The sequence below is a fragment of the Mesoplodon bidens genome (genome assembly GCF_964165515.1).
Source record: "Mesoplodon bidens genome assembly, chromosome: 9".
Lineage (NCBI taxonomy): Eukaryota > Metazoa > Chordata > Mammalia > Artiodactyla > Ziphiidae > Mesoplodon > Mesoplodon bidens.
The window spans coordinates 92524749-92539575 of record NC_138166.1 but is presented as its reverse complement, the minus strand read 5'-3'; the positions used below and the strand labels follow the sequence as shown (position 1 = coordinate 92539575).

The following is a 14827-nucleotide window of genomic DNA, read 5'->3' as shown; positions in this document are numbered from 1 at the left end:
TGGAGGGGAGAGGATTATCTGTAGAGAGATAAAAGGGAACTTTCTGGGGTGATGAAATTTTTCTATATCATAATTGTGGTAGTGGGTACACGACTATGTATATTTACCAAAATACACCAAATTATATACTTGAATGAACTGTATTTATTTATACTTCAATAATGATGATTTTTAAAAACCCTTATTATTTCTACTTAACTCTCCCTCCTCGCAAACCTTTGTTCATATGATTATTCACATCGACAGCTTCCTCTCTATTCTAACTGCTGTTGCTTATAATCCTGGCCATTGTTTTTCACTTAAATGTAATGAATGCCTTAATTAGCTTCTCCTTCCTCATGTTGATCCTCAATTCATCCTGCCTAATATCATCTAATATTTCTGATTCCCTTGCTCAAAATGCTTCAGAAGCATCCTACCTATTACAAAATATATCCAAAACCCTTAATAAGGCAGTAATTAAATGCCTTCTATATGTTGGCTCAAACCACCTTTCCAACTTTTTTCTTAGGATTTTCTGACTTCTCCCAAACACACTTGCTTATCTTTCCTCATGCTCCCTCCTTATTGGGAATAATCTCTTATTCCTCTCTGAATTCTCCCACCCTTTACTGCTCAGACCAAGTTTTGGGTTTTTTTTTAAATTAATTAATTAATTTATTTATTTATTTATTTTTTATGGCTGTGTTGGGTCTTCGTTGCTGCACACGGGCTTTCTCTAGTTGCGGCATGCGGGGGCTACTCTTCAATGTGGTGCGCGGGCTTCTCACTGCAGTGGCTTCTCTTGTTGGGAAGCTCGGATTCTAGGTGGGTAGGCTTCAGCAGTTGTGGCACACGGGCTCAGCAGTTGTGGCTCATGGGCTCTAGAGCACAGGCTCAGTAGTTGTGGCGCACGGGCTTAGTTGCTCAGTGGCTTGTGGGATCTTTGCAGACCAGGGCTCGAACCTGTGTCCCCTGCATTGGCAGGCAGATTCTTAACCACTGCACCACCAAGAGAGTCCCTCAGCCCAAGTTTTAAACCTTTCTCCTAGATGTTTTCTACTCAAAATCACAATGACCTTTTTCTGCTCTCCTAACGTATTTTTTGTCTAGGCACAACTAGCTGCCTAAAAAAGATTTACCTAGGGAAAACTAAAAAAACAAGTAGGTTCTGTTTTAATGGGCCCAACGAGACATATGCAGAAGTCCAAATAACTTATGCGTAAGTAGACAGATTTAGGAACATTTAAGTCTGGTCAAGGCTACCAGTAGTTAACCACAGGAAAAGATAGCAGTTATTAATAGTTCTGAGTCCATATCTAATATATGCAATAAAATGGTTAAATAAGTAAATGTGACTCTTGTCAATGACAGTAACCAAAATGGCTAATGCTTTTACTTAACTATAACAGTATTAATCTGACTAAAATGGCTCTCAAAATAGGATCTTAGAAGTATGAGCTTTCCCAAGCATCATATCAATTAAAGCATCATAATAATGATAAAGGTATAAATTATATATACTATGACAAATCTATGCAATATTAACAGCCATTTTAAAACAGTGTGGTAGAAGAATATTTAATAATATAGAAGGCAACAAAAGCAGTTTACCAAATGTTATGTATAGTTCAGGCTATTCACAGAAAAGGTAACACTGATGTTCACTAAATATCTGAAAGTGTTCAACCTAACTGGTAGTCATGGAGACAACATTAAAATAACAAGATACTGCTTTTTCAACTATCATACAAATAGGAGGATCTCACTTAAGAAAAACACAACAAATACATCTATAGCTATATATTATATATATATATAATGCTCAGAGAATTGTAACACGTAGATAACCGTGACCATTACCAGTGTCGAAGGGATAAAACTGGAGGCAGTGGTGAAGGAAGACTTTGGCTTAATATGTATATTTGAATTTGTTTTTAATAACTGGAATGTGTTCATGTAATACTCGAGTGATTAAAAAAGTGCAACAGAGGATATACATAAGCTCATATGCATTTTTAAAAGCCCTAAAAGGGTACACATCAAACTATTAACAGTGGTTATGCCTGGAAGTGGGCATAGAGATGATTAGCTGATTTTTATTTTCCTCTCTTTGTTTATCTGTATTTATATATTCTTTTATAGTGAAAAAAATCTTTGAAATATGTAAATGCTTACCTATACATAGATCTCTTGGGCAAGGAACTCAGTGATTATTTCTGAGAAGGGAGCTGATTAGCTGGGAGTCAGGGGTAGGAGGTAGACTTACGTTTCATTATATTATCTTCTGTATCTTTCAAATTTTTATTAAGTGCATGTACTACCCATTCAAGGACTTTTATTTTCTTAGGTCTGGACCATCAAATGTTCAACATCACTTACTGTTTGACTCCTTATACGGTTCTGCTTCCCAGGCCCACTGCAGGGAAAGAGTTCTGGATAAAGTACATGCGACACACCCGTGCCCCTGGTGGTTCTTTCTTAAGTCCCTCTCCACGAGCCAGGGTTACACTGTCTTTGCTCTACCACATACTGGCTTTCTGCCAAGGCATTACTGTTGGCACACCCCAGTTCCCTCCTGCATCACAGAGGCCAACAGAGTACAGTTTTTCTGGCCTCGGTTTACTTTTCTTCACCTTCTGGCCTTACTGGAAAAACTCCAAGTCTCCGGCCTGCCTTCTGCCCTACCTTCCTTTTTCTATTCTCCAGCTTACAATTCTCTAGTTCCCCAATTATGCTGAAATCCAGTGCTACGCAAATGATATAAAGTGGAGCCAAACTTTTGACAGTTGCCAAAAAGGCACACACCCGTTAATCCACCAACAAAAAAAATTTTTTTTTTTTTGGCCACACCATGCGGCTTGCAGGATCTCAGTTCCCCAAGCAGGGACTGAACCCGGGACCACAGCAGTGAAAGCCAGGAATCCTAACCATTAGACAACCAGGGAACTCGTTTTTTTTTTTTTTTTTTTTAAATCCACAAATATTAAAATTCACCTAAAGGAACTCAAGACAGATTGGCAAAGGACTATAGTATCATGTCTTCCCTACTGGGCCTAAGTTGAGCTGCTGTCTTTTTCAGCATCTGTGGCAAAAATACACTCTGCAGTAGCCTCCTCCAGTTGCTGATGTTACAGTTTACACAATAAATGCATCTTATAAAAATACAAATTTTATTTTCCAAATTTAAAAAACCCTTGAATTTTGCTACGTCTAAGATGAAGAAACCCCTTTAAATCTACTCCTCTAGGGCACTAGCTCACCCACTATGACTCAGAAAAAAACTAGCTTACTGAGTCATTAGTACCTGCTTTAACCTGATAATCAGTGTTTCAAGCCAATGAAGTCCGATTACACTGTAACACTAAAATGGAAAACAAACAACAAGTGTTCTTAGTGCAGGACCCCCTGTTGCCTTCAGGTAATAAGAAACCTAACTAATGACCAGCTTTCATTGATCACCTATGGAAGACAGAAGAATCACGACACTGCTAAGACTCTAGTCTGATAACTGAGAAGAAAATATCTGTTGGTCACAAAGCTTCCTATTTGTTCCAGCCCTGTCACAACCTTATCTTCTACCTTTACTAATTTTCTTAACCTACCAATAGAAAAGGGTAGAGATTTAAGTCAGTGGAAAGACAGTCAAGAGCTGACTTAACAGCACAGAAATACTATACACAGATTTCTATAATCAACACTTATGGATACAGAACCTTCCTCCCAAATACCCTAAAACTGCTGATTCTCAACTGTTCCTAAGGGATTGAAGGAAGATGAAGAGAATTTATTTAGCTCGAAGAGGCCAAGGACTTAAAAGGGCATGTCATGGCAAGCCATTACAATTGATAACTGCACTAAAGAAACAATTATTTGAGTGGAGAAGTCTCCCTCGCCCTTTAAAAAATCACACCCCTCAGACTGCTTTGAAAGGTTACTATTTCACATTTTTATTGTATTTGTAGGACTACACTATTACCGGTCAACAGAACCTAAATACACTGGTGTTTGTGCTTTGTAAGTAGAATTTATTTTGTGGTGGTATTAACAAGTTGGCCCAAACTGCTTTACCCAAAGCCCTACCAAGTTGATCCTTAGAGACCAGACCTAACTTAATGCTCAAACAAAGAGAGGAAAACCAGCCCCGGAAGTTCCCAAGGAAGCTCCACTGCCTCAGCAAGTGTGGGTGATCATCTAATAACATGAATAACTGATAGAATTCTTAAAATTCCCAGATAGGGTGTATAAATGTTTTCTAACATCCACTTGTATCAGTCTCATATTTGAGGACACTTTTCAAACAATTCATAATTATTTTAAGTATAAAAATATTTTTCCTTTCCACTCAGTTGAGTAGTATATATCGTGAAGAAGCCAATTTCATTGGAAATTATACAGTTATTCCAAGATATTGCCATCCTTTAAAACATAACTGGACACAATCCAGTTTTAAAAGCCGTACCAAAAGAAAATCAAGACTTTTTATAAATATACTTTGTTTTTGATTAAAAACAGTGTTAACTCTATTTCATCAAATGCCTTATTTGTAAAACTGTTCAAAATGACTTTTTTTTTTTTTTTTTTTTTTTTTGCAGTACGCGGGCCTCTAACTATTGTGGCCTCTCCTGTTGCGGAGCACAGGCTCCGGATGCGCAGGCCCAGTGGCCATGGCTCACGGGCCCAGCCGCTCCGCAGCACGTGGGATCTTCCCGGACCGGGGCACGAACCCGTGTCCCCTGCATTGGCAGGCGGACTCTCAACCACTGCGCCAACAGGGAAGCCCATCAAAATGACTTTTAAACCATCAAATCTACCCTTATCCTCCCTTTTATTTATTTATTATTTTTTTGGCTGGGTTGGGTCTTCGATGCTGCGTGCGAGCTTTCTCTAGTTGCGGCGAGTGGGGGCTACTCTTCGTTGTGGAGTGTGGACTTCTCATTGCGGTGGCTTCTCTTCTTGCAGAGCACGGGCTCTAGGCACACGAGCTTCAGTAATTGCGGCACACGGGCTCAGTAGTTGTGGCTCGCAGGCTCTTGAGCAGAGGCTCAGTAGTTGTGGTGCATGGGCTTAGCTGCTCCACAGCATGTGGGATCTTCCCGGACCAGGGATCAAACCCGTGTCCCCTGAATTCTTAACCACTGTGCCACCAGGGAAGTCCCTATCCTCTCTTTTAAAATAAATATGAAGCTACTTAGGGCTCTGAGAGTCCAAAATTACAAAGAATTAAGCATCAAAGGTGGTACTATCAAAAGTGGTATTCAAAGTCTATGTGGTATAGTAAGCAGATATAAAGTCATAATGTGATTTTATAAATGCTAATAAATGCCTGGCAGAAATACATGTCTTCCTGTTTAGAGAGTCATTCGGATTCAAACAGTATTAACTGCGATGTATCAGGTACTGTGTTAAGCACTTTCATTTAGATTACTGAATTTATATCCAGTTCTAGGATAGCATGATCTTTCAAGATGGCTGGGGTAACAGAGTGCGAAAAATCACTAAAAGAAATCTGCCAACCACCATAGGTTATCCTGTGCCCTAGAAGGCTTAGAGAACAAGTCTACACCAATCAAACCAAACCTCATTCCTTGATCTACAGTATACATGGCCTCGGAAAAACATACACAACCTAGAAACCATCTAAAAACTGAACTGGAAAGTAGGATATTTAGTCTCCACATTTGGAGCCTTAAAACTGGGAATGAGGACAGTCACAGGGGCCTCTTTAAACTGTATCCTGCTTCCTTCCTACAGGAACCAACAAGACAAATGTCAAATGTCCAAACTCGGACTTAGCTATTTATTAAGATTTATGTACAACAACCAATTTAATATACTCTAGGTAAAAGTAAGTGCTGAATACTTATACTGTTCTGTTCCCAAAAGAATGTTTAGCAATTGATGCTGAATACACAGTGTCACATTACCTGAAGAGTAACATAACAGGAAATATGACATAGACAATAAAAATAGGACAGAATGGGGGAAAAAACACAAACCAACCATTCAATACAGGGTTCTATACTCTCCATAATTTCTGCTATCACCAAAGCTGTCTCAATCCTTCTTCCACAAGCAACTGCTGCAGGATGAGGCACATCCTATACTCCACAAGTAGCCTTCCCTTCTCCCTCAGGTGGCCACTTGCTCCCCCTCACTCAACTCCTCTCCAGCACAAGCAACAGCTAGATATACTAAAGACCACAAAAAAGCCCATAAACTTGCCTCTCAGGCCTTCCAGCAAAACACAGAATTTATCACTAACATCACTCTTGGACGCAGCCACATCTCAATGCATCCTATTTTTTTTTTTGAAAACTATACACGTAAGATTTATTTTATACTTTCCACCTCCTTGGTCATTGGACCTGTTAATACATTTGTCAATTTTCTGAGATCAAGTTGCATCCCATTTTTCTCCATATCTGGAAACCCCCAATTGAGTTTAACACGCTCCATTCTCTGAAACTTCGTACAAACGCACGCTCCTCCACAATGGAAATGGTACACGTCCCCACATGCACCACCAACCACTCTGCTCGCAGAAGAGAAAGGGCAGAATGTAAAAGTAGATGAACTGATGAGTTAAATATATTAGGAAAAAAATAGTGAAGCAAGTACACAAAGGTCTCAAACAAAAGCCTGAGAGCCGAATCTGACCCATAGATGGACATTTGGTTTGGCCCAGTAGGTGTTTTAGTTAGAAGCCCACATTTAAAAGTAAGAGATAGGGCTTCCCTGGTGGCGCAGTGGTGGAGAGTCCGCCTGCCGATGCAGGGGACACGGGTTTGTGCCCCGGTCCGGGAAGATCCCACATGCCGCGGAGCGGCTGGGCCCGTGAGCCATGGCCGCTAAGCCTGCGTGTCCGGAGCCTGTGCTCCGCAACGGGAGAGGCCACAACAGTGAGAGGCCCGCGTACCGCAAAAAAAAAAAAAAAAAAAAAAAAAAAGTAAGAGATAATCAGATTTCCCTGGTGGTGCAGTCGTTAAGAATCCACCTGCCAATGCAGGGGACACGGGTTCGAGCCCTGGTCTGGGAAGATCCCACATGCCACGGAGCAACTAAGCCTGTGCGCCACAACTACTGAGCCTCTGCTCTAGAGTCCACGAGCCACAACTACTGAAGCCCGTGCGCCATGCTCCGCAACGAGAAGCCCGTGCACTGCAACGAAGAGTAGCCCCCACTCGCCACAACTAGAGAAAGCCCGCGTGCAGCAACAAAGACCCGATGCAGCCAAAAATAAATAAATTTATTTATTTTTTTTAAAAAGTAAGAGATGACAGAGTAAAATCCAGATTTCAGCCATCTTTTGAGAAATGGAAAGATCTGGCAACCCTAAGCCCAAATTCCTACAAAGTAACAAAGGCTGGAACTGAGTAGCAATGTCCCCTTTAGACAGAGCACGTGCTGTCCCGTTTGGAACAATCCCCCACCTTTATTGTCCATCTGGCTTGCTTCACTGATTAATCAGGGGAAACTGGGGACATCTGAATTTGCTACTCCTGAATTCCAGGCACTAAAGTAACTAAAGGACAGTAAACAATAGGTCAGTAAATATCTTCATTTGTTGCTTAACAGTGATCTTTTGTGAAAGCCTAAGATTAGACAAGGTATCTTCTCCCAGGTGACTTCTGGTTGCTGATTTTCTTTTTTTTTCTTTTTTTTGGCTGCGTTGGGTCTTCACTGCTGCGCACAGGCTTTCTCTAGTTGCGGCGAGCAGGGGCTACTCTTCATTGTGGTGCACGGGCTTCTCATTGCAGTGGCTTCTCCTGTTGTGGAGCATGGGCTCTAGGCGCATGGGCTTCAGTAGTTGGGGCACGCGAGCTTTGTTGCTCCACGGCATGTGGGATCTTCCCAGACCAAAGCTCGAACCCATGTCCCCTGCACTGGCAGGTGGATTCCTAATCACTGCGCCACCACGGAAGTCCCGGCTGATGATTTTCTTAAAGGGCTCCAAATAATCTGTTGTAGTCTTTAAGAAGACCACAATATTTAAGAAGAATATGTAAAAAGTGACTGGAGGACGAAAAATAAAGGCCACTTGGTATAGAATGCCTGAACTAAAAGATCAAAATCAGTGGGGTCATCAATTAAAAGAGGTTAAAACCACATAGATGTTTACATAAAAAGAATTTATGACAGGTACAGAATAAGAGCAATTCTCTACAAGAATGATATGTTTTAATTTCTGTTTTATGCAATGAAGTAATTCACCGAATTGGTCTAGCCCTCGGGGTAATCAAGAGGCCAGATTAATATATCTGCCCGGGCTTCGCTGGTGGCACAGTGGTTAAGAATCCGCCTGCCAATGCAGGGGACACGGGTTTAAGTCCTGGTCCAGGAAGATCCCACATGCCGCAGAGCAACAAAGCCCGTGAGCCACAACTACTGAGCCTGCGTGCCACAACTACTGAAGCCCACATACCTAGAGCCCACGCTCCACAACAAGAGAAGCCATGGCAACGAGAAGCCCCTGCACCGCAATAAAGACTAGCTCCCACTCACCGCAACTAGAGAAAGCTCACGCGCAGCAACGAAGACCTAACACAGCCAAAAGTAAATAAATTAATTAAAAATATATACACACACACACACACACACACACACACATATATCTGGCTGAGTGGAAGGGAGAGAAAAATATTAGGTGTTTTAATGTCTATTCTTTTGCAAAATTAATCAGTTACTTGCTACTTCCTTAAATAAATTATTTTTCAGAAAGGAAAAAAAAGAATGATATGTTTAAGTGACTGAACAGCATTTCACATTTAGATAGCACTTTAAATATTTCAAACACTAATAATCTATTTTTTCTCTTATTTTGACAAAACCTTTGTACTATAAAGTTGACTAAGCAGACCTTATTTTCCCCTCACACGTACTAAAGCATAAAAAAGCCAAGAGCCTTCACTAAGGTCACCTAGCTAGTTATGGCAAAGAGAGGATCAGAATCTAGCTGCATTAACTCATAATCCTGGCTCCTTCCACTACAATATATTGCTGCTGCCATGTCTCATCCATTGCTGCCTACAAAGGGTAGAAAGGAGGTTGAAAGTATCCATTCAAGTCTCCAAAATTCCTTCCAATTTCAAGAATGGGACTTCTACCCACTTTCAGGTCCCCAAAGGAGAGTCATTCATTTCCATAGGCCACTGCTTGGCCCTGAATTTGTGTGTCATATTTATGTTTTGTCTTCCCAGTGATTTTGAAAGTTTCTCCAGGAGGCGGCAAATACCATGTCTCTTTGTATGTCCAACAAAAATGCTCAAATATTTTATTATTTATATACAAAATTTAACAAATAACTCCACCTCTCGTTCCAAGAAACAAAGGGCTAGAAGTAACCTTAAGCAATTTTCAGAAATAATGACAAGGAAATCTAAGTTATATTATGAAGGAAAAAAAAGAAAGAAGAAAAGGTAGCTAGGGATACAAGTTTTATCTGTGTTTTATAAACCTCAAAAAACTAAGTCATCCTTTTGTCATCTGCAAAAAAAAGAAATCTGACTTTGGTGGGTTAGTATTTTGCAAATATCTAGAAGATTTTCTTTTACTTAAAATATAAATATATATATAGTGTTTGTATAAATAAATATACAACATATATGTATAAATATACATATAGACATCTGCATATGATGTGCCTGAACACCAATAAAAATCTTTGTTGCTTAAGAGTGATCTTTTGTGAAGCCTAGAGCCTAGAGCTGGCAAGATATCTTCTCCCTGGTCCCTTTTAGCCTGATGATTTTCTTAAAAGGTTCCAAATAATTTATAATAATATGCATATTTAACATTCATGGATATAATATTCATGGCATGCTTTTAGGTTTATGCACATAAAGCCTTCATGAGGTAGGACATTTTAAATCTCTACTTAGAATGGAAATAAGAGAGTCAGTAGCCAAAATAAAAATCTAGAGAAGAAATACAGCCCATTAATTTGGATTATAACAAGAATAACATTTTATCCCTGCACAATGACAGTGCTTGGATATATCCCAGTTATTTGAAACAATTTCACACATCAACCAACTTCTTCAGAACACTGGTTTTTCTATGCCAAGAACTATCCAAGAGCTTCCCAGTAAGATTTAATGCTAACTGTAAGGTACATTGCTTACAGGATATGCTAGGAATTTTCCACTTGCAAAGGGCAATCTAATCCTTGGTGTTATAACCCATGGGGAAAAAAGGCACTCTAATATAGTGTTGGAGGGAGTAGAAACTGGTAATTTGGTAATACTGTATATACCACAACTATAAATGCATAAATCTTTTGACCTAAAAATTCCCCTTCTAGGAATCTGTTCTGAAGATAAACTTGAAAATGTGTGAAATGGCATGCTACTAAGTAATTTACTGCAGCACTATTAGAAGGGTAAATTTTTAGAAACAACTGAAATTATGTGGGGACTAGTTAAATAAACGGTGATATGTCCATACAATGGAATACCATGTAGCCTTAAAAATGAGAGAAAGAAAGCTCTCTTTGTCCTGATATGAAAAAAATCTCCAAGATATAGTAAATGAAAAAAGCAAAGAGCAGAGCCATGTAGTGCATTCTGTAACATGTGTAAAAAGGGGTGTGGGGTAGGGAGAGGAATAATGTATATAGAGAGATACACATAAAATATCTCTGGAAGGACACCCAAGAATATTACTTGCCTCTAGGAAGTGAAATTAGGTGGGTGGACAGTAGAATAAAAGGAAGATTTTTCACTCTATATTTTTTTTCATTTTTGAATTTGAACCATGTAAATGTACTACCTGGTTAAAACATTAAATTTAACCAATGTACTAATCTGTATAAAAAGTATAGACAGTTATTTTAGGATTTATAATCTGAGAACACTGTATTATAATTAACACTACAAATGTAACAACTTTGGCTCTTCCTTCCACGGAAACACCCATTAGTCCACCCCTAAAGATATTATACAGCCACAGAATACAGAGCCAGAAGGGGCTGTGAAAAACCTGAACATCTCAATTTACAGATAAGAAAACTACGGCCCAAAGAGGTTAAATAACCTCACCAATGGACACAACTAGTAGCTGGCAAAGTATGGCCTAGAACCTAACCCACATTTTAAAATATTCTCATGTATTTTCTCCATCCCCAAACTGTTTCTTCATTACCGCAAAGAGCCAACAAGTGTCCACCAAGACCATAGCTGCATTTTGAAGATAACATGAATGACAGAGCTAGTGTGAGCTGATATTCTATCTCTGTGAGATACTTTTCAATGCTCACAGGGGAACCACAAAGGGTAAGGTCTTGCTTCTCCTGGGTCATGTTTTGGCAAAGAGACAAAGGGTAGTTAAAGCCATAAGATAAAAATGGGGAGGGGATGGGGGGATCTTCCAACAAAGTCAATTATACTAGAAAAATTGAGAATAACATTAAGCAACTTTACAATCAGGTAATTCAAATTTATTTTTATATTAAAACAAATGCCAATCTACTGTGGCAAAGAATATAAAATGCACATGAATTTTAAGGTAGACAAGATACTTATAAAGAAATTTCATGCTGCTTCTGATTGATCCTGAACCCAGTGGCCTAGAAGTATACACAGGTATTCTCTTAAACTCTTAAGAGGCAGGAAGGCTTGAGAACTACTACACCAAAGGAATTAAAATAGTGTTCTCAATGGCAGTGCAAAGAGCAAAGGATCAGAGCCGGACAGACCTGGATATGCAGCCTCATCCTTGCCACTGTGTGACCTTGGATCAGTTATTCAATCTTAAGCTCAGAGCCTGTTCCTTCACCTGTAAAATGTGGTCCATATTACTTACCTTGGAGTTTTGTTATAAGGATTGGAGATAATGATGATAAGCAAACTGCCTGAACTCTAGAAGGAGTACAATAAATGATAGCTACTATTACAACCATCACAAACCTATCAGAATCTTTATAGGACCATCTAACCATTTATTGGGGTTCAATCTGTTAGAACAAGATAATGTGGGCAATGGATGCTATCAGCCCTCCCAAACTGTCACAGAAAAAAAAAAAATAGGCCAACAGGATAAAACTACCTATGTGAAAAGTTTATTATACTCACATATTTCATTTCAAACTTCTTGGCCAACATTTCCACTTCTTGCCTCTCTTGATGATCATCATTGAACGGGTCTTCCATGTAAACGGGCTTCTTCTGCTTCAAAGTGAATGGTAAAAGAAACAGAAGTATTAGTATTACTTCAACCAGAGTTGAATATATCTAAATTTAAAAAATGAGTCAATTTTTCCAAATATTAACAAATAAGTTAGAAGCATTAAAAAGTAACTAAAAAGGGACTTCCCTAGTGGCACAGTGGTTAAGAATCCACCTGCCAATGCAGGCGACATGGGTTCGAGCCCTGGTCCGGGAAGATTCCATATGCTACGGAGCAACTAAGCCCGTGTGCCACAACTACTGAGCCTGTGCTCTAGAGCCCGCAAGCCACAACTACTGAGCCTGCGTGCCACAACTACTGAAGCCCCCACGGCTAGATCACATGCTCTGCAACAAGAGAAGCCACTGCAATGAGAAGCCCACGCACCTCAACAAAGAGCAGCCCCGCTCGCTGCAACTAGAGAAAGCCCGCGCGCAGCAACGAAGACCCAACACAGCCAAAAATACATAAATAAATTCAAAAAAATTTTTTTAAATAAAAAAGTCACTAAAAAGGAAACTAATATAACACTGTAAATCAACTACACTTCATTTAAAAAATTAAAAATTTTTAAAATTAGAAAACAAAAAATTCAAAAGTAAAAAAAAAGGAACTAGAATGAAATGTTGGTTTATAGCAAAAATATTTGCAGTTTTAATGAACTCTTACACATTCTAAAGTTTTTTGGTGGTTAAGAACACAACAATTCAAACTGTCTTCACCCACAAAATGATCTATGGTTACTCCATCCAAAATAAAAAGGCCAAAGAAACCCAAGAAAATTAGGCAAACATGAAAATCCCACCTATAACTCTAGTTTGAGATCTTCCCAACAAAGATTAACCACTTTGGTCAGACAATGCTTCTAAAAGGTTATTGGAATCTAGGTTATTACAATCAACATTTAATCATCTGCCCTGAGTTAGCACTGGAGTATCTGTAGCTGCTACAGCTTTTTGCTGAGGCCTAGCATTGACCACCTCTGTACCACCTACATCCTGTCAATGAATATCCATTCAGAAAATACATACAACTTGTAAACAGAGCACAAAAGTTCAATAGCTACAAACAGATTATATTATCATAGCTTCTTTCTATCAAGGAGAGTGAAAATCTACTATAATGCATGGTTTAAAACACACACACAAGGGCTCCCCTGGTGGCAAAGTGGTTAAGAATCCACCTGCCAATGCAGGGGACATGGGCTCAAGACCTGGTCCGGGAAGATCCCACATGCCGTGGAGCAACTAAGCCCGTGCACCACAACTCCTGAGCCTGCACTCTAGAGCCCGCAAGCCACAACTACTGAGCCTGTGTGCCACAACTACTGAAGCCCGTGCACCTAGAGCCCGTGCTCCACAACAAGAGAAGCCACCGCAATGAGAAGCCCATGCACCGCAATGAAGAGCAGCCCCTGCTCACCGCAACTAGAGAAAGACCACGCACTGCAACGAAGACCTAACGCAGTCAAAAATAAATAAATAAAATAAATACATTTATAAAAAATAAATTTAGGGCTTCCCTGGTGGCGCAGTGGTTGAGAATCTGCCTGCTAATGCAGGGGACACAGGTTCGAGCCCTGGTCTGGGAAGATCCCACATGCCACGGACCAACTAGGCCTGTGAGCCACAACTACTGAGCCTGCGCGTCTGGAGCCTGTGCTCCGCAACGAGAGGCCACGACAGTGAGAGGCCCGCGCACCACGATGAAGAGTGGCCCCCGCTTGCCACAACTAGAGAAAGCCCTTGCACAGAAACGAAGACCCAACACAGCCAAAAATAAAAATAAATAAATTTTAAAAGAAGGCTCGGGCTTCCCTGGTGGCGCAGTGGTTGAGAGTCCGCCTGCCGATGCAGGGGACACGGGTTCGTGCCCCGGTCTGGGAAGATCCCACATGCCGCGGAGCGGTTGGGCCCGTGAGCCATGGCCGTTGAGCCTGCGCGTCCGGAGCCTGTGCTCCGCAACGGGAGAGGCCACAACAGTGAGAGGCCCACGTACAGCAAAAAAAAAAAAAAAAGAAGGCTCAACATTAAAAAATATATATATATATAAATTTAAACACACACACACACACACACACACACACACACACACACAGAGCTAGGATCCCACATTTACCATCTATTGACCAAAACAAACAAAAAGATACATCACATCCTTTACTATTTTCACAGACACATTTCATAGATATACATATATACACACACATATATATTTCAATATACAAAAAACCCAAAACAAGGAGCTACATGTGGATAAAAATGCTATTTTTATCTAATTATGAACTAAGAAGTTCATTAAAAAAAAAGGCTAGATGCTATTACTGATGTAGCACCTTCAAGCAGTAATTAAAAATGAAAATATATCACAGCTGAAATATTAGATACAGATTTGCCCTGAAGGGCAAGAAAAAATGCAGAAGGGATGAAGATTTACACAGTTTGAAACTGAGATACATGATCCTGGCTATTAAGGCTGAGACATGATTAATCTAAAAATATGACAGAAAAATATGGACATAATGAATACAAAACAATTCATCATACCTAGGGCATTAGAATTAAAGGATACATCTTAAAGCTTAAAGGAATTTTTGAATCAATTTTTAAAATTATCTATTATAGTAAGTAATATATTTATAGAATCCTTTATCCCAATAGGAGTTACCAATGGAAAATATAAA

At 39.8% G+C, this 14827-nt stretch overlaps 1 protein-coding gene across 5 annotated transcripts in view; it reads right to left on the bottom strand.

The window, feature by feature from the left end:
• The window catches only part of UBN2 (ubinuclein 2), an 87204-nt gene that overhangs the window by 68096 nt on the left and 4281 nt on the right, over nucleotides 1–14827 (bottom strand). For 4 of the 5 annotated variants that reach the window (XM_081244465.1, XM_081244463.1, XM_081244461.1 and 1 more), the window contains exon 2: nucleotides 12051–12146. In XM_081244465.1, the coding sequence (XP_081100591.1) occupies nucleotides 12051–12146 (96 nt within the window). The remainder of the gene's footprint in view (nucleotides 1–12050; nucleotides 12147–14827) is intronic. The other variant, XM_081244462.1, reaches the window with a different exon arrangement.